This window comes from Gadus morhua, chromosome 15, assembly GCF_902167405.1.
Source record: "Gadus morhua chromosome 15, gadMor3.0, whole genome shotgun sequence".
Taxonomy (NCBI): domain Eukaryota; kingdom Metazoa; phylum Chordata; class Actinopteri; order Gadiformes; family Gadidae; genus Gadus; species Gadus morhua.
Window position 1 is genome coordinate 12,397,532 of NC_044062.1, and position 24,311 is coordinate 12,421,842.

Sequence of the window (24,311 nt, forward strand, 5' to 3'; positions counted from 1 at the left end):
TTAAATCACTGAACCATCTCTAACACCTCAACTTGACAATTACCGAAAACACCTTAACCATGACCAACACCCTAAACTCAACTATCTCTGGCCCAATTCCAAACCTTAAAGATCTCTAGCCTAATACTTTAACTTAACCATCATCTCTAACCCAAAGATAAAGTTGGTGTGAAGTGGGTGTGTCCTGTAGTAGAGTGTAACTGCAGGTCAACCCAATCTCACACCAAAATGTTAAAGAAAATGTGTTTCCCCATTTTGTATAAAGCATATATTCAGAATCGTTTACAATCTTGTTAAGGAATTTACATTTTTCCTGGGTTGTCGTGGTTTATACAGCCTGCGTGAAACACGCAGGCTGTAACAGGCTGAAACACGCAAACACGGTAAGGACGCACGGGGGGACGTTTCTATGATGCGCTTTTAGTAGGCTAGTTCATCTTCGGAACATTACAGTTTCCCCACGGCTGACTAACGTCCTTAACATCCACCGTTACATAATGAGTGTAGTGGAAGTGCACTATAGTTTAGTAATTGGTGCATACTACTCCTGGATATACCGTAACTACTCCTGTATAAACCTTAGTGTACTGCTCCTGGATAGACCTTTGTGTACTACTCCTGCACTGCAGGAATAACATGGGTGGCACAGCGAAGTGGGCGTTTTGTGTGATGGGCGTATCGGGTGGTGGGCGTGGCGAGTGACGTTTCAATGTACCCGCAGAAAGAAAGAAGCCATTGGCCACCAGTGCTCTTCGCTCTTCGACCCTTTTCTCATGACGTATTTTTCAGGCGCCTGAGCACTGCGCGAACTTTGAAGATGGAGGATGGATCCTATTGCACTTTAGTCTGTCTGTATAATTCCGTATCTTCGAATAACCTTGAAACATAGTCTCGATATATACGTAGGATTCTACATCGATGGAGTATGGAAAAGACAGGGTGGTGGCGTTGGTAGACATGGATTGCTTCTACGTGGCAGTTGAGCAAAGAATCAACCCAGCTTTGAAGAATACACCCTGTGTGGTAGCGCAATACAAAACGTGGAAGGGAGGCGGGTGAGTCCCTACACAGTTTCTAAAACTTCATAACAAAAGCCTAACGTTACATAGTTGGACTATCCACCCGTCGAAGTGCTATTAACCAGCAGAGCAAGTCCAGGGCAGCCACAGAGGCGTTCAAGATAGTCAAGACTATTATCTTTCTGCATAGCCAGGGCAAATCCAGAATCAGACAACAAAAAAGCCAGTTAGTCAGACATTCGGCTTCGTTATGGAGTCATAACTCCAAATGGTTTACCAGAAAAATACTAGTTTTAGTGGCATACTGTCAGTTGGTTTTTGGTCTAGGATGTGATAGATTCGCCATCATTTGTAAGAAGATGATTGTTTGTATTTTGTTATGAGTGATTTTCAAAACCCTTTGAAACGACATGTCAAACTGTCATGTACATATGCATGAGTCACCATGGTTTTGATGGTATTTGTATAGCATTATAGCGGTGAGTTACGAGGCAAGGGCGTGCGGTGTCACTCGCAACATGTGGGCGGACGATGCAAAGAAACTGTGCCCAGACCTCCGTGTGGCACGAGTCCGAGAGGCCCACGGCAAGGCCGATCTCACGCAGTGAGTATTGTTGTGTTCATCAATTATTATTGTTCAATCTGGAGGTCAGTCAAACAACTAAACAACCAAACACCGATCGTGTTTCAGTTACAGGGAGGCAAGTGTGGAGGTGATCGAAGTGATGTCGCGCTTTGCAGTCATAGAGAGAGCGAGTATTGACGAGGCGTACATGGATCTTACTGATGCGGTTCAACTCCGGCTGAAGAACATGACGGCGGGCGAGCGGATGGATCCAGACCTACTGCGGAATACCTTCATCCAGGGGTTCCCACTTGCTCAGGCTTCCCCTGAGCAAGGAGTTTCTTCAGAGTCCCTGGACAAAGGTAAGACATGGGTCACTAATTTACCCTAACTTTAAGAATACATGTAACACCACAGACATTACTTATTATTACAACTGTTTATTAGGTTGCTCAGCTAAATTACCATATTGAGGCTGTGTAAAGCGTTTGGCACTTCCATATAAGGCCTGGAGTATAGACACAGCGAAGGACAGTGGGCTGCTCTTACTCCAGATGTTATGCTTTCAGTGGTTGCCTGTCTTTGTACCCATCATAATTCTTGTTAACTGTCAGTAGCCTCTATATGTCCTATACTATTTAGCCTACGTTTAAGTCATTTAGCAGAGGCTTTGGTTCAGCTGGGAGTCCAACACCCTCACCACGCGACCATCCTGACGATTATACTGTTGTATGTCACACTTTACATTTGTTATGATTTTACTTAACTCATTGAAGCCCCAGCCTCCGTCCTTACCGGCTTGTTTTGTGGTCCCCAGAGGAGCAGCGCTCCAGGGGCCTACAACAGTGGCTGGAGACCGTCCCCCCAGCCCCGTCGGAGGGCCGTAGCTCTGCAGAGCTCCAGCTAGCCGTGGGGGCCGCCATCGTGGAGGAGATGAGGGCGGCCGTGGAGCAGCACACCGGCTTCCGCTGCTCGGCGGGAATATCCCACAATAAGGTGGGCGGCCGCGCTGGTTATTGAAACTGCCAAGATTCAACTAAGATTATAGCAACTGTTTGTAGATGCATAGGAGACCCATTTGGTCGATTGTTTCATCTGAAGTGAGGTATAGGACAATCAAAAAGTTCAGAGCAGCGATAGGAATCAGAAAACGCAGCGTTACTGGTAATTGCATGTTAGTTTTTCTTCATGTTCTTTTAATTTACTATCCCACCTTCCCAGATTCTGGCCAAATTGTCCTGTGCTTTCAATAAGCCCAACCGACAAACGGTGCTGCCCATGGACTCTGTGGAAGAGCTGTTCAGCTCTCTACCTGTAAGTAAGATGTGAGTATACAGTTGAACCCAGGGTTGAAAGCAGATGTATTTGATATAAGCTTAAAGTATAAGGCTTAAGCCACCTAGTTAGGGTTGGAAAACAAGGCAGACCTGAATGTTTAATCCTGGACAATGTAGCATTTGTTCTGCAGCTGTTTTAATTGTATCTGAACGATTTTCTCTATTTTAGGTGGCAATCTCGGTTTAATGATAATTCATTAGCTATCGCCAGTCAGGTAACACAGTAGTGAATGAGCCTATGGCCCACTGACGTGGTATGTGCTATGTGTTTTTGCCCATGCAGTCGCAATCTGGGAGGGAAGCTGGGGGTGTCCATCACAGAGACTCTCGGTGTGGAGAACATGGGAGAGCTCACCCAGTTCTCCAAGGTTCAGCTGGGACAGCACTTTGGAGACAAAACGGGGTAAGACCCTGGAAATGTACAGTACTTGCAAGCGCAAGCTCGTCAACAACTCACCGGCTGACACCGCACATGCTCATTTGATGCCGTCTTTGTTGGTTGAATCTCTGTTTAACACCAATGGTTGTCTTTGTCTCTGCAGTCAGTGGCTCTATGACTTGTCACGGGGGGTTGATTTTGAAACAGTGAAACCCAGGCAGCTCCCAAAGTCGATTGGCTGCAGCAAAAACTTTGCTGGAAATTCTTCGCTAGGGACGATTGAGCAGGTTAGAAAAATATGTATTTTTATTCATTATTCAAAAATGTAGTAAAAGGAATAACATGACAAGGGTTTGACATCAGAACTTAATTGAACATGTTTTTGTTATGATCAATTAGGACAAATGAGTGACCGATTTAACCTCCTGTGTAGGTGAAACACTGGCTGCACCAGCTGGCCCTGGAGTTGGAGGAGAGGTTGACCAAGGACCGAGACATGGTGGGTGTAAACAAACTGCTTTCTGCTGGCTGTAGATCGGAACGGGATATTTGTTGGGCTGATAAGTATTAAGGGCCGCGGTTTTGGGTTTTAACCCCAATGTCTGCAGTCTACTCTTAGGAATCCTTGTTTAAGAGGCGTGATCCGTATCTGCTCCTTAATGATGTATCGGAAGAAATGAAAGTGTCTGCCAAATGACCATAGTCCTCAATTCAGTGTTTGGTTACGTTGTTATTATCTATCGTTTTTTTTGCTGTGTTCTGGCAGAACGGGCGGGTTGCTAGGCAGTTGACGGTGGGCGTCCGACAGCTCGGAGACAAAAAGCCCAGCAGCTTCTCCCGCTGCTGCCCGCTGGTCCGCTACGACGTCGCCAAGATATCCGGCGACAGCTTCGCCATCATCAAGAGCCTCAACGCAGCGGGCCACCACCAGGCAGCATGGTAGGCTGGATCAGACCAATGACGTTGATCGTGTAGCACTTTGTTTAGGTGTCGTTTTATCATTTATACTTATGCATTGTGTAGAATAATTGTATTGTAGTGGGCAGGATAGTTGTAGTGGCTAGGGTGTTCGGCTCCTAGCCTAAAGGTACTGGGTTCGATCCCCAATGTCAAGCCTACCTGTAGGCATTCAAAGAGCAGGACGCCCTAACCAAACCCCTTAGCTGTGGACATTTAGTGTTAAATCAGTTTGGATAAGAAGCATGCTTGAGTGCTGGTAATGCGTCGAGCAATAGATATTCTATTACATGCGTTGTAAGTGAAACGTTTTTATTGGTTTTTATTTTCCAGGAGTCCAGCTCTCACCCTGCTCCACATTTCCGCCAGCAAGTTCAGCGACACCCCCTTAGCTGGAGGAGGGATAGCCGGCTTCCTGTCTAGTGATGTCACTTCCTCCCAGGCCCTTTTCCCTGCCAGTGTTTCCCAAGGGGGGCTCGTGTCCTCCGGGCTGAGAAGCAGGAGCAGCAGCAGTGGCGGTACTCCCAGCAAACCCACCATGATCCAGTCTCTGTTCCAAAGAGCTGCTGAGAAACAGAGGCAGAGGACTGAAGGAGAAGAGGAGGAGGAGGAGGAAGGGAAGGATGAAGATGGAGATCAGGAATGTTCTGCGGTTTTACTCCCTCCACCCGCTTCTCGTTCGGTGGCTCCCTCCAGCGATCAGTCGGAGACAGAGGCTCTAGCTCCAAGCTCCTCCACAACACTTTCCTCCTCTCACACCTCACCAGCGAAGGGCTCCGACGGTGGCATCTCGTCTTTCTTTCAAAGGAAAAGCATCGAGAGACGGTTACAAACGGCAGGCACGTCGAGCAAGGGCCAACGTGTTACAACTGGCCCAATAGAGATCGTCGGGGCGGTTGCCTCAGCCCTTCAGCCAGAGCAGAACTCACAACCTCCCGCTCGCCCTCCTAAGGGTCAAGAGTCGAGCGTAGTGCCGGGTTCAGACGATGGACCTCCCCCTTCTCCTGGGGACCCTGGAGCCGGCCCGGACGACGAGGACCTGGTGGCCTGCGAGCACTGTGGCCACCGGGTGCTGGCCTGGGATATGCCCGAGCACAGTGACTACCACTTTGCTCTGGACCTCCAGAAGTCCTTCGCCTCTCCCTCCTCCACCACCACCACCACGGTTAGCCCCTCTCTGTCCGCTGCCTCTCCGCCGCCCGCCGCAACGGGAGCTTCCGCAACGAACCAGGCGACCCGGGGGAAGTCGAAGTCCAGAGGACAGTCTGGACCCCAGTCGAAAAGACCCCGACCCCAAGGGGGGCCCTTGGATTCTTTCTTTAAGAAGAACTGAGGATGCGTTGTTGTGGGCCACGCTACCCAAGCGAATAGGGGTTATGGGTTTCCATGAAGAATGACTTGACTTTCTATCATAGTTTTTAGTCTTTAGGTTTATCTTGAATGTCTACATACTAAAATGAAATGCACTATTTGATACGACAACTAGACTGGGATATTAAACTTCTTTGGATATTTATATATTTTTGTATGGAGTCTCGATTAAAGAAAATGGTGTACAAATAAAACAAGCATATTGTCAACCTTATCTTTTGTTTTGATTGATGCCTGTGTTTAGATGTATTGTACACCATCAAGCATAAGGAATATATACTTATATTTCCATCATATCATTAGTGAGTTTTCAAATGTTTAGACGACTTGGTGAGTTTTCAAATGTTTAGACGACTTGGTGTTGTCAGGGAAATCTAGCAGAGGCCCTGAGCTAATCTGAAAGGTCAGAGCAGTGCAGCTTTAGGTGATAAGCCTTGTCAAAGACCCACACCACGTCCCACACGCACTACATTGATGAAGTATAGTAAACAACTGCCAATGTTCGTGTTAATACTTCATAACAGCTAAAGGGTTTGAACCAATGTTGACTTTTCTTGGTCATCAGGTTGGGACACGTTTCCATGCTTTCAAGGTGTTGTAAACATGTTAACCATGACTGGTTGCCTTAAGGATAGTTAAGTTATTATTAAGGAGCAACTTGCTTGTTTTTGTTAATGCTTTCTACACTCAGATTAGGAGGATTCAAATCATGAGTTGAAACCATTAAACCTAATTATCTACATGTGTCAATCATCTCAAACTATATCAAGTAATACATTACTTTTATTTATGTACATCACAATATACAGTCTGGATTTGTACATAAACTTATATCATACTTCACCCGAATGATTAAAACGTTACAATCAGTCTGAACTTGAGGTTGCAAAAAAAGTGACAATCTGTGTTTGTAAAGGTTTAAAAGTATCGTGTTCTAATAAATCTTGTAAAAGTTAAAACCCCACTACAAATCTATAAAATGACTATTTTCCATATCGAAACAAAAAATGTAACACCTGATATGGTTTTCTAACTCCTTTTACAAACAGCTGATCATGTATTTTTGGTTGATACACATTTCTCATAATGATGACCACAAACTGCATAGCAGAGATGTAACCGAACCCCTGGCATTAGTTTTTGCCATTCCCTCCCTTAATATATTTTCATTTTCATTTCATTTTATAAATGAATCCGAGAGCGAACACTCTTCATTCAATCACCAAAAAACTTTCAATAATATATAAAGACAGCTGGCATGGCTCACAAAAGCCTAGAACAAAACAATGAAACTTTTCCTCTAATTGCCTAATTGCTAGATTTTGAACAAGGACCATTTCAAAGAGTAGCACCGGACACAAGTTTTCCCTGTTAAACCTTTTTGGAGTTCAACAGCAGGTTGCTGAATAGAAGGCTGAAACAGTAGATCCATTACTAGGCACTGTGCTCTAACAGATCCTACTTAATAGCCTCAGTAACTTTCAGGGGGGGGGAGGATCCTCAAACAAAAACATATAATATTGCCACCTCAAAGGGCGGCTCTACATAGATAACGCATACTCAAAGAAGACAAATTATTGCGTTTCTTTGGGAGAAACATCCTTTTTTTTTCTTTTTTCTTTAAACCCTTCCAACTAACAAATTCAAATCTTTGTCCTTTTGTTAAGAGTGGAATGCAGTACATAGCCAGTTACGTTTTTCCTGAGCAACTAATGCACTTCTGAGATTGGCAGTAGCTTTAGGTGTTATTAGTGAGTCACACAAAACGTAATTCCGTCAAAATCGGTAATGCCCACAAAAACGTGGCCGGCCTCTGAAACTTGAAACGTAACCCCAGTGTACGGTCCTGGGATTCACACCATCTCCATAAAGTGCAGTTTCCAATCAATGAAACTAACTTCGACAAAGTCAACACACTTGTAAAACAGCTACGTCTGGTCGGACCACCTGATCAACATTCTCCATTCATGGTGCAAATGTTAGACTACACATTTTTTGTTTCATAAACACGTTTGTCTTCAGTGAGAACTAAACCAAAAGGTATTGTAGCTTCAGAAGAAGAAATGAAATGCGTCATTTCGAGATAGGCACTGTGTTGGTAAAAAGATGAGAGATGCAAGATGATACCCTGGCGTCATGACAACAGCATCAACAATAACAACAGTGATGGTGGTGGCTCCTCTCTCACTCATCTTAACAAACTCTAGCTGCTTAACGTGAGTACAGGTCCGGCACCACTGGCCTTTAGTTTGTAAACAGGCGTGTGCCGTAAAGGTTTATGAGCAGATCTCTCAGTGCCGTATTGAACACTATTGTTTCAGTGCAAGTGGTTCTGGTTTGTGCATCTTTATACTTTGAAGGCAGCACTGCATCCGTTGATGTGGGTTGAATGCCGGTGGCTTCAGTTGGTAACATTTCAACCAGGTGGGAGTAACAATTACAGAGCTTTGGTAGCAGTTCTTTCTGGTGTACCTTGCAGGGGACATGCTCTTCTTACACAATGTCCGGAGTTGCCACAGCCTCAACAAACAAGTCATAGGTACCTTTAAAATATGTTTGTGTAAGACAGAAGGAGAGGAGTTTGGTGGTCGTAAGGCTTTGAAAAAGGTACACACAAGAGGGACAAACCCAAACAACGAACAGGCGAAGCAAAAGGTCTTCTGTTTTCTGTTTGCAGAAATTGCCTGAGAGATTCCGCATCGGAGGAGAAAGCGAGATAAGGACACGGGGGAGACAAGCTGGGGAACAAAGAACCTGGTTCCAGAAGGACGGCATGGTTGTGGTTCTTTAGAGCGGAGGGTCTTTGCCGGTGGGGGGCCCTAGGCCTCGTCGTCCTCGCTGTGGGAGGGCGGGGTGGGGTGGTAGTGGGAGGCCGGCTGCAGCTTGGTGACGTGGCCGATGCCCTTGGTCACGCCCTCGCGGAACAGCAGCTTGGCCCCCACCTTCAGGTACTCCGGGTGCTTGATGAACTTGAAGCGCACCACCGCCTTCTCGCCCGTCCGCAGCTCCTCCTGTGACCCGGGGGAAGCAAGCACAAACAATGGGTTCAGACGGAGAGGAGGGGAAGCGCCGGGAAAGCTGGTGTCGTTTTGTGTGATTCATAGAACTGGAAAGTAATCCACAGGATCACTTGATTCATTAAGCCGTTTGGCAACAGTTTCTAGGGGGGGGAGGGGGGGGGGGGAGTTATGACGGGTGGGTCGTCCGGAGGAGGGGCTGACCTTTCCGTGCACGGCCACGACGGTGGCGGTCTGCCTCACGTTGCCCACGTGCACCGTGACCTGGAAGCCCTTGTGGAAGGTTTTGGCGTGGAACAGCAGCACAATCTCAGCCTCAAACTGCCAGCAGATGGTGGGGTCCATCTCTGGGCTGACCATCACCATGCCCTGGGGGGGGGGGGGGACCACACACACGGACAGACGCTCAGTCAAGCACACAGGATCTCATTGACTCTATTCATTAGGATGAAGAATCTAATTATTTCAAAACAGACATGAGGGAAGATGGAGAGGCCCATTTGTATTGGGATGATTATTTACATCAAATCATTCTGGTTTCAAAATAGGATTCTGTTCTCTCACAAACACACATACACAACCTTTTCGTGAACCCAAACAGACCCACAAAGAACAAACGGCATAAGTCAGTAAGAGAGACACAGACACTCTCTGGAGCTAGACGACGACAAACACACACACACACACACACACACACACACACACACACACACACACACACACACACACACACACACACACTCTCCACCTAGAGAAGCTCAACCCAGACCACCCCATCCCAGCGGCGCCGTACCTTGCGCAGCAAGGCGCGGTCGAAGCCGCCCAGGGCCAGCGTGGCGGCCTGGCCGGCCCTCAGCACCCTGCAGCCAGAGCGGTTCCTCTGGATGCTCTCCACCGTCAGCTTGTGGAACTGGCCCGAGTCCGTGGGCCCTACCACCAGCTGCTCCCCCTCACGGCAGATACCACTAAACAGAGGAGGGGGGGGGGGGATAGAGGAGACCAAGGTTACAGCTAAGACAGGGGGGGGGGGGGGGGAGTATAGATAAACATGTGGTTGATGAAAGGTAGGAGAGCAGCCCTCCAGCGCTCTGACCTGTAGAGAGTTCCCCCGACCACCGTCCCCACCTCGGGCACCGTGTAGATCTCATCCACCTGGGACGGATCAGAGGTCAGGTTAGTACTCCACGAGGCACATAACCTGCTGTACGCTCCCTCCATGTCGAATCAAACCTTTCACATTATGGCCTCATCCATTGCCGTCTTCTCGTAGTGTGTGTATTCGTGTGTGTGTGTGTGTGTGTGTGTGTGCGTGTGCGTGTGCGTGTGCGCATCGCACCTGGAACTCTGTGAGCTGCTGCATGAGCTCCTCCTGCTCCTTGCTGTTGCTGAGGGGAGGCAGGATGTTGAAGAAGACCTTGAGGTGCTCCAAGCTCTCCCCCGACACGTTGGACAGGGTGAAGATGGGAGTGATGCTGGGGAGGAGAGCCACACGCACGTCAACACACTGCCGTCTGTTGAAATGTGTGTCTTCATACTGTGGTAGTATTGCATGTAAACTGAATAATGCATGTCTTCTTACTGTTTACTGTGTAATACATATGTTTCATAACACTGTACAACGCGGCCTCCATACTGTATAATATGTTTAACACTGTACAACGCGGTCTCCATACTGTATACTGTATAATATGTTTCATAACACTGTACAACGCGGTCTCCATACTGTATACTTTATAATGTTTTATAACACTGTACAACGCGGTCTCCATACTGTATACTGTATAATAGGTTTCATAACACTGTACAACGCGGCCTCCATACTGTATACTGTATAATAGGTTTCATAACACTGTACAACGCGGCCTCCATACTGTATACTGTATAATATGTTTCATAACACTGTACAACGCGGTCTCCATACTGTATACTGTATAATATGTTTTATAACACTGTACAACGCGGTCTCCATACTGTATACTGTATAATATGTTTCATAACACTGTACAACGCGGTCTCCCTACTGTATACTGTATAATATGTTTCATAACGCTGTACAACGCGGTCTCCATACTGTATACAGTATAATGTTTCATAACACTGTACAACGCGGTCTCCCTACTTGGGCGTCTGGGCGAACTGCTGGGCGGCGGCGACGGCGTCGTCGGGGCCGCCCACCACCAGGGGCACCTTGTTGCAGCCGGGCTGCTTCAGCACGCGCTCCAGCTGGCGCACGGTGCGCTCCACCGTGGCCCGCGTGCACAGGTCCACCTTGGTCACCACGATGAAGATGGGCACCTTCAGCGCCATGGCCAGGCCCAGGTGCTCCCGGGTGGTGCCCACTGGAGGAGGAGGAGGAGGAGGAGGAGGAGGAGGAGGAGGAGGAGGCGGAGGAGAGAGGGTGGTGGAGGAGGAGGTGTTCAAAACGCAATTCAGGAATGTTCAGGAAGGAGTTTTTAAACTAGCTGTTAGCAGAGGAGCCCTTGGTGTATGTGTGGGTGTGCATGTGTATGTGTTTGTGCACATTCATCGTTCGCACGCTCGCTCGCACTCAAGCACGCACACGCACACACACACTTTCTGCAAGTCATGAGCAAGTCATTCGGCAATTGTTAGATTAGAATCGAAGGCAAACCTGATAGAGCAACATTTAACGATGTACTGCAACATTTAGAAAATAACTAGAATAAAACCATGTATATATTTAGTAGAGCTATGAAGGATACCACCAGGTAAAGAATCACAGCAGCCGCAATTTTAACAATGAGAGAAAAAGTAAACAGTCATCTCGAGATACAGGACCGACTTCAGGTGAAGAGGTTGCCTGTGATGACAGGGAGACAACAAAGCGCCGATCCCAAATCCCAATGTGTCAGTGAACACAGGTCGCAAGGGTAAGGAAACAGCATAGACTCAAGGGACAGGCCAAATCAACCATGACTCATCCTGATTTCACGAGGGAATGTTGTTTCTTGAGAACGCTGCCCTGACCTCTACCTGCTGCTTAATAGATATGCATCAAAACAAATTCAGTGCAAGTTGCTTTGGATAAAGGCAACTTGCATCAATGAAAAGCAAATGTCTACCCACTGCAAAAAAAATGACCTATCAAGCTAAGATAAACAGCCTAGGGGGGATGATCGGTGATATGTGGGACCATGTGGGATTCAGGTCAAAGCAGCGGTGGGATTTAACATGTGGCCATGTTGCCAAGTAATAGAGCACGGTGTAGGTGTGTGATGGAAAAACAGCAGAGCGGGCCTATGCTTTGCACTTTATATAGAACTCAGCCATCCGTGTCTCTCAAGGGTGAGAGACGGGACACCTAAACACCCTTGTACATGCTGACAAGAGACTCGAGATACAGTGACCTTCTCTCCCTCCCATCTGCGTCAGCTGACTGGGAGACTGTTTGCGCAGACATCAGCACGACCTAAGGCTGCATGCCATTGGCCATATTCCAGACAGGTTCTTCCTGTCTAATATCCCGACCCTAACCTTTGCTTTTTACATGGAAACTTGATCATTAGGATGAATATAACTTTTTACAATCAAAATAATTTTTTCGATTTGTCTGATTTGTATCTTGGCCTACGTTGTGAATGAGATTAAAGTCTCTGCTAAAACTTAAATGATAAATGGGGTGTGGGATGAATTTAGCAGGTAATTCCCCTGTTGTACTGTCTCTGCGTCCCAACGAAGTATGCATTACGCAGATAGGTTCCACTGTTTCATCATTGAAACCACAGCTCTTGGGTTGCGACCACTGTGTCTGTGTGCCTGCATGTGTCTGTGTGTGCAAGCGTGCGTGCGCTTGTGTATTTTAGGATGGTTCTCATACTTGACCCAGTAATCTTGCACAACTTTTTGTTGCATAATACAGTATATATGACTTCACATTTAGATTATAAACTATGATTATGGCTCGGAAAAGCGGAAGTATATATACGAGAACGTACACGGACTCGGTGCACAAATAAACAGTATTGTCAAAGAATATGTAGAATTTTCGATGTTAGGAACCTAAAAGATGGAAAAGAGTGTCGACCTAGGTCATTTAGACTAGCTATTAAGTTATTTAAAGGGCACCACGTGTAGATCGCATAGCGCTGGTGTAAAATGTCACTTGCGCTATTCTGGCTGCATGCTGCATGGAGCGTGCTTGATGGGATTGTGTTAATTTCTCTGCACATGAATGACAGCCATCTCATCAACACGTTGTTGGTTTTCCCTAGTGTTGTGTATGTTTCTTGGTCTTTGTTGGCTCAGCCCTCCAGGCCATTTGAGCAGGGGACAAACAACACCCAAGTCTACCCCTGGGCACTTTGTTGCATTGTGTGACATAGCACAGTGACTGTAGTGGTTGCACTTGGACAGCCTGTTACTCTGCATGTGTAGAACAAATATGGCTGCAGAAGTGGCTGCACCTCTGAATATATAACCGTCTATAAACATATTATTTACTTAACATCATAAGTAAATAATAAGCATTGGAGGCACCTGAGGCATATCAACATGACAGAGGGAGTAGCCATATTGTATATAAAAAGGAGGATCAGTATGAATATGTCCATGTCATAACATAACAGAGTGTAGGATAGAAAATTCTGATACACATTCATACTGACACACGTGTCCAACATTCAGTAATTTAGCAGACGGTTTCTGCAGCAGAAATAACTACGTCTTTACAAAATGCCATATGAATGATTTATAAACAACAACAACAAGTAAATAAACAACCGAAACGCAAGCCATTTCGGAATGGGGTCAGGGGTGGGGTAGGGACCCGGGGCGGGGGGTGTGTTGTTTACGTCAAGTCAGCCCCACTAGAAGGCTTCAGGTTCCTCAAATGAGGACAGATTGACCAGGAGACCGTAGTGTGTTACAACATTGTACGTGGCTAGGGTTGAGTTATTTATAGGGAGTGTTGGGGGGGTGCTGGGTGGGTGGTGATTGTGGGAGGGAGGGCTGGGAAAAGGAGCCGATGGAAAAAGTATGTGACAAAGAATCCTTTCATTCTTGTTTAGTTAGTTGTTGGTATAGTACTTTCAGATTTGTGACGGGGCAGATAACAGCAGCTTGGAGATACAGCATGCACTGGCATAGAGGGGAAGGGTTGTCAGGTGTGCCCAACAAAAGCAGACTTTATACCGCATGTGTTGGGTGTGGGCAGGCCGATGCTTCATCAAGCCAAATTCTCTGCTTGATATTGAAATTATGCTCCAATCCCTCCCGGAAAGTTCTAGATTCAATCCCCAAGTTCCCCACTGCTGACCTAGAGTCAACCTTCAGCAGGATGTCCTAGGGCCTACCAGCTACTTGATGAAGTGTATCCTATTTCACCGTGGATGAAGGTCACGTGTGAGTTGTAACTAGCAGCAACGGTAAACATAAATCGTTGAGCCAAACCAAACCTACCGATGCCGGTGTTTGCACTGACGACCAACATGGCAAAGTCAGGGCAGTAGGTGGTGAGGCCGAAGATGGTGGTCTTCAGGTACTTGTGGTGTCCTGCCAGGTCGATGAAGGTGATCATCTTAGAGGCGCTCTCACAGATCTGCTCCGCTGTCCGCGACTCGCTGTAGTTCACCACCTGGCGGCACCAGGGAAGGACAAACTGGGTTACGGCCATCTTTCAAAAGGATTCATTGTCACGCGAGCACCTCGGTTAAATTATGCTGTCAAATTTATTAGGACCCCCGAGATCACCTGAGCCTCATTTGACAGCTGATTCCCGAGATATATATATATATAAGGAAGAGCAAGTGCGTTGGAGGGCGGCAGTAGCTCAGGAGGTGGCTCAGGAGGTAGAGCGGGTTGGCTGGTAACCTGAAGGTTGTTGGTTCGATCCCCGGTGTCCTTGAGCAAGGCACCCAACCCTGACTGTTAGCTCCAGACGAGCTGGCTGTCGCCTTGCATGGTTGGCTCCGCCGTCGGTGTGTGAATGGTGAATGTGAGGCAATATTGTAAACCGCTTTGGGTGGCCAATGGTTAGAAAAAGCGCAATATAAATGCAGTCCATTTACATTGTTCACACATTATGGACGTCTAATACACAGGTTCTGCCTCCTCCAAGCTGTACCCAGGCGCTGTTCCTTGTCTTAAGTAAACAGGATCTCCCAATATGTGTGAACTTGTCTAATGCGGCTTATCTCCCGTTGTCTGTTGCATGTCTGAAAGGACAATACAAATCATCTCCGTTCCTCATTCTCCGGAGTTCAACCGGAGCTCATGTGTGACAGACCTATCAGAGTAGGAATTAGTCTAAGGCCGTGTTCACATCTAGCGTTTTTTTAAACGCTAGATTAAAAAAATCTAGCGTTGTTTTACATTATATTCCTATGGAGCAGAGCGCTTATGGAAAAAGTCAAGGACATTTTTTTTAAACGCCTATCCCAGCTTTTTTTTCTACCATACGGAGCGTTGAAAAAAGTTCAACTTTCAGGAAGAAAGCGGCTGACGTCAGGCGTCTTGTGGGCAACTGACCAATCACAAGCGGAACATAGACACTTCGTTACGAAGGAAACTCTCAACTATCAAAACAAGAAACAATGGCAGACAAATCACTCTGGAAAGTGCCGTCGGAGCGATTAATAGTTGTAATTACAGAACATGTTGAGATCTACGACATTTCTAATGGGCTCTAGCATGGATACGTTGTAGGGTCTAGAATGGTTTTTGTTGCTAGGCGATAGAAAAAACGCTCTCTGCGCTTTTAGGGAAAAAAAACCGCTGCCAGCTTTTCTTTTTGTTGAAAAAACGGTCGGCTCAACTTTTCCCCATTACAAAAAACGCTAGATGTGAACACGGCCTTAGTCATCAGGCGAACTAATAAAAACCTCTTTGTTGAGCAGGTGCACGTAGAAGGCTATATTCACAAGAGAACTGATATACAACAGTATCTATCTATGCACTCGATTTGAAGGAGGGAAAACACATGCAAATGCATTGCCAGGTGGTAGACAGGATGCCAGGTGACAGACAATGGAGTCCTTCAAAAATAAACTAGATGACCTTGGTCGACACTGGCTTTCCGCCACAACAGCCAGGACATTTCCTTGTCATTTTTCCCCTATACATGTCTCATTCAGTTTGAGAACTGTGGTCTGGTTTTAGCCTCTCAACTGTTGTGTACTTACCATCCGATATGCAACATTGGCGGGAAACTCACATTTTGTGACATGGACCCCTACAAACTCTACAAACCACCACCGCTTCTTCATCTTTATACCTCTAAAAGATTTCCCATGGCTGTGCGCTGATTCAACATTGAACATGACTGGAAGAGTCCTCACCTCCCCTTTGCTGTTGAAGCCAAGGATCTCAAAGCTGATGCTGGAGGTGCGACCGGTCTGGATCTCGTGGAGGTGTCTGAAGAGGTTGAGCCTGGCTCTCCCCCGTCCATTGTCCAGCTCCCCTTGCGTCAAGACCCCCAACAGGGTGGACTTCCCCGAGTCCACGTTTCCCAAGACGGCGACCCGCAGGTCCAGGAACTAAAGAGCGGACCAGAGGCAATTTATGAATCCCAGGTGTGGGGATGTCACAGTCAGCAGAACACGTGAGACAATCCCATGGAATAGATACTTGGAGAAATAGATAAATACTTTACTTATCCTAAAGGAAATTCAAGTTTATCAGTACCAGAAAACAAGACAAAAGAAAAAAAAGACAAGATAAAATGGGCTGAGTGAGGATGCAAAATTGTATTTGGAAAAAGCTATGCTACACAATATAAGGCAAAGCACATCCTTGAAACTGAGAGACGATCTGGTGAAACGCAAAAAGGCTGGTGACTTGAGTTTCAGACCACTGACCTGCTGGTCATCTGGGACCTTGCGGATGAGCACCTCTGCGATCTTACGAGGATCATCAGAGTCGTAGTCCACCTCACACTCTCTGAGCACAGTGATGTCCGCTCCGACTCTGTGAACATTATTTAGCGCTAATATCACTTCTTTAAAACTTCACGCTTTATGGTCACTTGGAATTTGTGTCCATTTAATCCAATGTTGATTGACTGCTTGGGATTAAGGCCTCTATTAAATGACTACATGTTAACAGTTTTATTTTGGATAGAAGCGTCGGCTAAATGAATGGGTAATTGCGATGTAAGCAGATAGATTTCTTAGTCTTACTTCTCAGCCATCCTGTGGAGGGTTTCGAGCGACGTCCTCATGTCCTCCTCCGACAGGCCCACCAGCATGCCGTTGTCCTCCACGCCGATCTGGTAGACCGCCTCGCCACGGCCCTCCTGCAGCCGCCATTTCATCTGCGTGGCGAGGTGCTCAAAGCGGTACTGCGTAGGGTTTATCAGCTTCAACTGGACACAGACACAAAGAAGAAAGCTTCCTTAATCGAAGCCTTCCTTAATTGTGTGTGTGTGTGTGTGTGTGTGTGTGTGTGTGTGTGTGTGTGTGTGTGTGTGTGTGTGTGTGTGTGTGTGTGTGTGTGTGTGTGTGTGTGTGTGTGTGTGTGTGTGTGTGTGCAGGGCCGTCGGACTGCGGGGACAAAGGGGACAGTTGTGGGGGGGCCCAAGGCAGAGTGGGGGCCCATGACCAAAAAAAAAAAAAAAATTGTTTTTTTAATTTTACCTTTTTTTTTTTTTACCTCTCCCCCCCGTCAACAATCGCTTCCCCCCTCCCCCCCCCCCCCCCCCTCCCCCCCGTCATTAATCAACCCGGACCCGACCCCCCCCCCCGTCAACAACCTGGCGCAGGGGGGCTCAACAGTACCTATAGTATAGGGGCCCAGGATTTGGTGCTACGGCCCTGTGTGTGTGTGTGTGTGTTTGTGGGGGGCAACCTCTGAGCAAGTTGCTCCTATCTGCATACCCTTATCTGATAGAAAATGTTGAAACACTGTGTTGCATTTCGTGAAACCACCTGCTAAATGAAATATGTGGTAAGAAAGACAAGACAGTGTTGGTTTATCTGACAGGGGAAGGAAGTGCCAAATGTTCTTGCCAATCAATAGTGGGGTTGGATTTCCTGAAAGGAGCACTTAAACAGTCGGCCTGCACTACCAAACATAAAATATCAACAACAAACATGTTCTCTACATGAAGTAGGCATGAGAGATTGAAACCATAAAACATTTAGAAAAGTAGAAACATTTGACAGTGCATATAGTAGAATATATTTGGGGAACGGCTCTTCATTAAAAATACCGTGGAACTATTGAACCTGTTCCTAAATCCATCTAGTTCTTTAATAATTTATTTTGGTTCATTTAGTTCAGGCCAGTGCTTTTGCTTACCTTGTACTCTATATTTCCTTCTTCTGCCTGGGAGAGAAAGAAGAGGGTGGGGTGGGGTGGGCAGGGGCAAAGTAAGTCATCCAAAAACAAAACAAAACACACAATTGACTTGATAAAAGATAGAGTCGCAATCACACAACAGCTAACACTTTTGCTTCTATAGGCTTTCAACGTATTGTTTGCTCCCCCCCAGCCCTACAAAAACAATGTGTACAATTGAAAAGGAAAGATGTCTCTGCATCACTATAATTTTTAGGATTTCTTTATCAGAAACAGGTAGGAGACAAGCTGAGACATGCTTAGACCAATGACCGACTTGTGTGGGTGAAACACAACACTTCTAACAATATTATTCATAAGAAGCTCTTCTTCCTCACTTCAACAAAGCCCAAATTTGTAAACAGAGCAATTTGTCTTAACGATGTAACGTTAGCAGTGCGGACAATGTCTATAATAAACACACCGTGGTTATCGATGTTATTCTCCGTAGCGCTACTCTTGATTACGTGTCACTGATTTGCCGGCAGAGTAACTTGCTGAACGGCTGAACGAGAGACTCTGAATGAAAGATAAACATGCCACCGACCGATCACCATATCACTGTAAAACAGTGACCATTCATTCTGTCGTACTGACTTTGGACAAATTCAACTACTCAGATGAATCAACAGTGTTAGCTCTGACATGCTAGCAGCTGTTGGACCAGGGTCCCCTTACCTCTGGAGGGAGATACGGGGGGTAGTGACTCGGTTTCGAGTGTCGTGTCGTCCGAGCCTTGGCTCTCTTGTTGTTCTTCGCACCGCTGGCCTTTTTAGAAAGCGCCCCGAAGCCGTTTAGTGGATTAAACCCAACTTCTTGAGACCCCGACCCGTTCTGTCCAGAGCCTGGAGCAAAAAGCTCTGATATCCGCGTCTCCATTTCTTTGGGACTTTCGCTAGCCACTATTCGGGTTAATATTTCCTAAAAAGATTAAAGGGTACGTTTGTAGAAGTATATACAGGCATATATATTCATATTCCTTCTCCCGAACAGAAAACAAAGCTCATACCCCCCCCCAACTCTAACATCACAATAACAACACCGCAGGGGGCTGGGTTTTGAGTTGACTATGCACTGACGTCACATTTAAAACGAAGGGTGCGTTCTATTTCCTTACAGTGTACGGCCTGGAGGGCGGGGAATGCATTTATTTTAGATGAGGCTCAAACTCCGTTCGTTTTGGTGGATCCGTTGGACAAAACCATACGTTTATTTGTGTTATAGGGTTTGCGTCAGCCGATTGTGAAAATTGTAGTATTAAAATTGTGTGAAATTTATGGTGCAAAAAGTTTAAACAATCTGCATCGATGTAAACGAGTATACCGATACAATTTTAATTTAATTGTTTTGATACTAAGAAAGCGTTATCTTCAATATTTGACTATACAACAGCAGCAATATACCTATATAGTTCACTCATCTCCTGACAAATTATCTTTGATAAGTTATGCATGTGTCTTATTTCTTTCCCCCATTTATTAATAAAAAAAATGTTGTCCAAAGCAATAAACCTTAAGATATGAACTGTTGTATAGTGCCACTGCCTGCAATTTAATTGTTTTAAAAGAGGCTACCGGGAAAAACACAAGGTCTCGGCCCCGTCCACACGAAGCCGAAACGGGCGAAACCGTTTACGGTTTCGATCTATCCGGTTTCGGACTATCTCCGTAAAGACGGAGTCAAGCGAAACCAAGTAGATCTGTAGAGACGCTGTAGTACACATTCCAGGCACATAAGATGCGCTGCTTCTGCTACAGAAATCCAGAAGAAAAATAAATAAGAAGAGGAGGCGAGCCTGCGCATAAAGGGTGAGACTCCGCGGGCTCAACAGTCATTGGCTAGAGGGTCGAGGGGTGAGGCGATGACGTCATGGTTTAAGGTTTCAGTCGGTTTCAGGCGTCCACACGAATCCAAAACGAAACATGGTAGATTTGAAACCACACCTCCGAGGGTGGTTTCAGAAGTTTACGGTTTCGGTCAGCGGATTCGCCGGCTTCGTGTGGACGGAAGGCCGAACCGTACAAGACATTTGCGGTTTCGCCATGAAATCGGCTTCGTGTGGACGGGGCCAAACTACTAGACGAAAGCCACTGTAGGGAAGAGCCTACTTCTGACGGAAAGCGTGTATAACATAGGCTTGCTATCTGCTTCAGACATATCGTGAACAATAGCGACGTCATACGTTTGTTAGTGGTTACTACATGTCCAAATCTTCTTGGACATAAATCCTGTATAATTATTATGGGATTTATTTTTTGTAATAACATTAAGTTTTACCCGAATTATTACCTTATAAAAATGTATTCTGTTGGCAAATCATATTAGGAATACTGAACTGAGTTGAGGATTGCCTAAGTAACAAGACTTCAAAAAAAGGTATTTGATGATGGGACAGTGCCTACTGGTTCAGATGTCTGAATCATTGACTTTGTGCAACCATTGAGATTTTAATCATCAATGCGTTGTACCTCGACAAATAAAGGTTAAATAGCCTAATTAAAAATGTAAACCTATAGGGCCTACCTATACCTTACCCGCGCCTATGGGATGCAGCATTCTCTACAGAAAGCCAACACATTCCGAAATCAAATTAAGAGTTTCAGATTGCAACATTGCAAACAACTCCGCGATGATTGGTTCCTCTGACAGCATAGGCTCGGCCCATCTGTTCTGACTGCTGACCCTCGCCGAGTTCCAAAGGAATTCACAGACAAAGCCAACTTTACTGCAGACGTTTTCATATTAGCCTTCTTCCACGTCCCATTTTATCTTTCTTTTTTAGACAGACATGACTTGCTCACTGGGGATCCTGCTCTGCGTAGCAGTGCTGTTCCGGACCTCACAGCCTCTCATCATGGATAAACTTGCAGACAACAAGTTTTGTGCAGATGCAGAGTGTTCATGTAAGTCAACGTACGACCTTCCTTCGAAACACCATTGCTAAACAATATATGGAGTATTAAACAGTTATTAAATAAACAGATTATTATTAGGCATAGGCCTACCGGAATTAAGAATATAATATGGAGTTGGCTACAACGCATCTGGAACTGCAAGTTTAGCGACAGGCTTCTAAATATTCTCGTATAGACGGTGACTCTTTCGGTCTTGTTTGTTGTTCATTTCAGATGCTCTCTCATTGGCCACGGCCATAAACGACTTTGCTGCTCCCGATTGCAGATTCATCAACATCAGGGCAGGACAGATGGTCTATGTGTATTCTAAACTTGTGCCGGAAGAGGGCGCTGGTGTCTTTTGGTCTGGAAGTGTAAGCGGCTTTTCTGCAGATAAATAAGAGTTCCGGGCCGTTTCTGTGGGCCCAAAGCCACATTCTACTTGTCCCTCCTCCCCACACCTTTCTCAACTTTAATAAATTCATATATATATATATATATATATATATATATATATATATATATATATATATATATATATATATATATATATATATATATATATATTATATATATATATATATATATATATATATATATATATATATATATATATATATATATACATACATATATACATACATACATATATATATATATATATATATATATATATATATATAATATCTATATATATATATATATATATATATATATATATATATATATATATATATGTATGTATGTATATATGTATGTATATATATATATATATATATATATATATATATATATATATTAGGTTAATCAAATAATGATTGATCGCCTCTCTTCAATTTCCCCACACAAAACAATGCCAAACAATCTAGTGTGGCCAAGGGGGAATTCTCCCCTATTTCAAAATTTAAAGAAATATAGCACGCATTTTGAGAAATCAGTTGACCAAATGTTCTTTTATTTATATAGTTTTAAATGGTAGCTTATGGCGTTGCTTAACCGCTTTTGGCTAGAAACGGCCCAGCGATAGATATTAGTTATTTAAAACCTAAAAATGTTAACCCCCCTATTTGTTATTGTGTTATAAATCAATGTCAGCATTAGCCTTCTGTCTCGTTGATATAAATGATAGGTTTATGGTGAGCGCTACGTGGACCAGATGGGTATCATAGGATACTTCCCTGCCACCTTGGTGAAGGAGTCAGTAAAGTTCAAGGAAGACACTGTTCAGATCCCCACAACCGTGAGTCCATTTTAGTTGTTATTTTTTAAAGGAAATACAGTCAGCAACTGTTTGATAAAGCCACACACATCTCTTTTTTTTGTTGTATCTCTGACAGTAAGTTTTGTATTTCTTGCAGGACATGGATTTCTACTGTGATTGATTGATGACAGAGCACCCCAATAATGTCCCATAATTATCATAATCACAATCATTCTCTGTGGATTACTGCCATTAGTGGGAAAATTGGGTATATTGAGTCAAATGAACGGCTTTGGCTTTGCTTTTATCCTCTGCAGACAATTTTCATAATAAATCTTTTCATCATTATTTGCTGCATGTTATGGATTATTGTCGTCAGAGATTGCAAAACCGAAAGAAATATTTTAGACATCAGATGCCGCATTTCACATAAATTATCCATGCCCGTAACAATAATTGTGGCAATTACTGTATCATGAAAAATATAATTGTTATTGTTGTTGTATTCTCTTTATCTATATCTGAATGGCTCAAAATGGCGGCTTCGCCTTGTCTGACCTTTCAGCGTTTAGATTCTTTCTGAGTTCTGTTTCAGATATGATCTAGTATGGAAACCTGCATAAGTGCTCTCCGCTCATCTTGACCTTCCTAGCATGTTGTCGTGGATATATCAGTGTATTTCAATTTGAACACCCGCTGATGGTCTCTCGACCCAGGCCTATAGGTTGAATTACGACTAATTATAGTGATCTTAATCATAGAATCAGACTTCATTATATGCTTGATTATAGCCTCCGTGTTGGAGAGCAACCATCACAGAAATAACAAAGTTTAAATTTAGATAAGCGAAAGCGTTATATATATATATACATATATATATATATATATATATATATATATATATATATATATATATATATATATATATTTAGCCCTACTTGTTACGATTCAAACATTCATTAACAGTTCACTTGAAATGCAATGAATCAGCAGAACCAATTGTGACAACTATAGATTGCATCACTTGTGTGAGGCAACTGTTGTCTTCATAATGTGTTAAAGCAGCAACCTAGCAAGTCAATAACCAAGGCCTGCAGTGAGGAGAGTGAGAAAACACTTTTCCCTTCAGTAGGCATATTTCCTTCTCCCTCAAAGTTCATCTTTATTGCTGCTCTCATTTGGATCTGATTGTTTTCATCATTCTATATCAGGGTCGGATGTTATTGTGCAGGCTTTGTTTTCAGCGAAACATGACCTCACAAGGCAGTTGAAGATCATCATCATCATCATCACATCGTCCTCGTCTTATTTCCCCGGTGAAAGCAAGGCGAGTGCTAGACAGGGAACTCGTCAATCTCGGGCAGCAGCTGTAGATTTAGGACGTTGCCATGGTGACAGAGGAGGAGGCAGAGAGGACCTGTATCAAAAACGTGTGTGTGTGTGTGTGTGCATGTGTGTGTGTGTGTGTGTGTTTGTGTGGGGGTGGCAGCATGCACGCCCATCAAGGGAGCAGCTGAGTGTCACACACACCCACACACCTTCTATTATCACAAAGCCATGAAGAATCGACAGATCAGTGGCTTCCAAAGGTCTGACTTATGCCAGCCTATACACAATTTAGTCATGCTACTTTCTTGTTTTCCACCTCCAATGCCACAAATGATATCAGCACTGTCTTCTTCTGTGGTACCATCATCCATCTGTGTGTAAAGTGATATCAACCTGTATGGGTAAGATCAGCTTTGGGCCTCTGAAGATACAAGTCTATCCACTACACCGCTTCAAAACCAGCTTCTTCAAGACGGACATTCGACCACCACACATTCCATCCAGATACATTTCTGAAAAAATAAACACTTCTTCTAGTTACATTTGTTGTTTCATGTTGGCCTATGTATCGAGTGAGTCTAAATGTTGACTTCCATTGTCCAACTCTTCAAAACAAAAGTCAGTTGACCTCTCTGAGTTGCACTGAGTTCATGTGAAATTTAAATACAATTTCGATAATGCAATGCTACCAATTTCTCCATGTCAGGCCTTCAAAATCTAAAAACTCCCTTTTCCTAATTTGATAACAGAAACTATTCATCCCACCTAACTCCCACCTTATTCTTCATGTTTAACCTCTGTTTTTCTTTTATTCCTAGTCTGTCTTACATAGTTTTGATAGGCCAATATGTAAAGCGTCTTAGAGTACCATATTAAGCGCTATATAAATTTCATTTATTATTATTATTATTATTATTATTATCTTCAAAACGTTCTAGCGTCAACCAG

At 44.6% G+C, this 24,311-nt stretch overlaps 3 protein-coding genes across 4 annotated transcripts; 2 read left to right on the forward strand and 1 right to left on the reverse strand.

Annotated features, from left to right (window-relative positions):
• Positions 1–601: 601 nt before the first annotated feature.
• polh (polymerase (DNA directed), eta) lies at positions 602–5,842 on the forward strand. The gene is made up of 10 exons (XM_030378394.1): positions 602–1,055; positions 1,489–1,623; positions 1,711–1,946; positions 2,402–2,580; positions 2,806–2,909; positions 3,205–3,324; positions 3,464–3,587; positions 3,734–3,799; positions 4,067–4,239; positions 4,591–5,842. The coding sequence occupies exons 1-10, from the start codon at positions 919–921 to the stop codon at positions 5,588–5,590; spliced, it is 2,274 nt and encodes a 757-aa protein (XP_030234254.1). The 5' UTR covers positions 602–918; the 3' UTR covers positions 5,591–5,842.
• A 551-nt stretch (positions 5,843–6,393) lies between these two features.
• Positions 6,394–19,007, reverse strand: gtpbp2a (GTP binding protein 2a). Its single transcript, XM_030378395.1, has 12 exons — positions 18,618–19,007; positions 17,901–17,927; positions 16,781–16,965; positions 16,460–16,568; positions 15,941–16,138; positions 14,064–14,238; positions 10,765–10,984; positions 9,982–10,117; positions 9,739–9,797; positions 9,439–9,610; positions 8,850–9,014; positions 6,394–8,639 (listed from the first exon to the last, which is right to left on the reverse strand). Exons 1-12 carry the CDS (start codon positions 18,816–18,818, stop codon positions 8,448–8,450), a joined length of 1,839 nt encoding a protein of 612 aa, XP_030234255.1. The 5' UTR covers positions 18,819–19,007; the 3' UTR covers positions 6,394–8,447.
• A 700-nt stretch (positions 19,008–19,707) lies between these two features.
• LOC115559554 (otoraplin) lies at positions 19,708–22,382 on the forward strand. Of its 2 annotated transcripts, none has more exons than XM_030378401.1 (5): positions 19,708–19,747; positions 20,722–20,842; positions 21,068–21,207; positions 21,963–22,073; positions 22,192–22,382. In XM_030378401.1, exons 2-5 carry the CDS (start codon positions 20,728–20,730, stop codon positions 22,213–22,215), a joined length of 390 nt encoding a protein of 129 aa, XP_030234261.1. In that variant the 5' UTR covers positions 19,708–19,747; positions 20,722–20,727; the 3' UTR covers positions 22,216–22,382. The 2 variants fall into 2 exon arrangements, with proteins under 2 accessions (XP_030234261.1, XP_030234260.1); XM_030378400.1 differs by lacking the exon at positions 19,708–19,747 and adding an exon at positions 19,857–20,031.
• Positions 22,383–24,311: the final 1,929 nt, after the last annotated feature.

Coding starts and splice junctions, on each gene's coding strand:
- polh (XM_030378394.1), top strand. CDS start 919: ATGGAGTATGGAAAAGACAGGGTGGTGGCGTTGGTAGACATGGATTGC. Junction 1,947..2,401: donor TTCAGAGTCCCTGGACAAAG/GTAAGACATGGG, acceptor TGTGGTCCCCAG/AGGAGCAGCGCTCCAGGGGC. Junction 3,588..3,733: donor CGCTAGGGACGATTGAGCAG/GTTAGAAAAATA, acceptor CCTCCTGTGTAG/GTGAAACACTGGCTGCACCA.
- gtpbp2a (XM_030378395.1), bottom strand. CDS start 18,818: ATGGAGACGCGGATATCAGAGCTTTTTGCTCCAGGCTCTGGACAGAAC. Junction 16,966..17,900: donor AAGGAAATATAGAGTACAAG/GTAAGCAAAAGC, acceptor GTCTGTGTCCAG/TTGAAGCTGATAAACCCTAC. Junction 10,985..14,063: donor CAGTGCAAACACCGGCATCG/GTAGGTTTGGTT, acceptor CTCCTCCTCCAG/TGGGCACCACCCGGGAGCAC.
- LOC115559554 (XM_030378401.1), top strand. CDS start 20,728: ATGACTTGCTCACTGGGGATCCTGCTCTGCGTAGCAGTGCTGTTCCGG. Junction 21,208..21,962: donor GTGTCTTTTGGTCTGGAAGT/GTAAGCGGCTTT, acceptor TATAAATGATAG/GTTTATGGTGAGCGCTACGT. Junction 22,074..22,191: donor CTGTTCAGATCCCCACAACC/GTGAGTCCATTT, acceptor TATTTCTTGCAG/GACATGGATTTCTACTGTGA.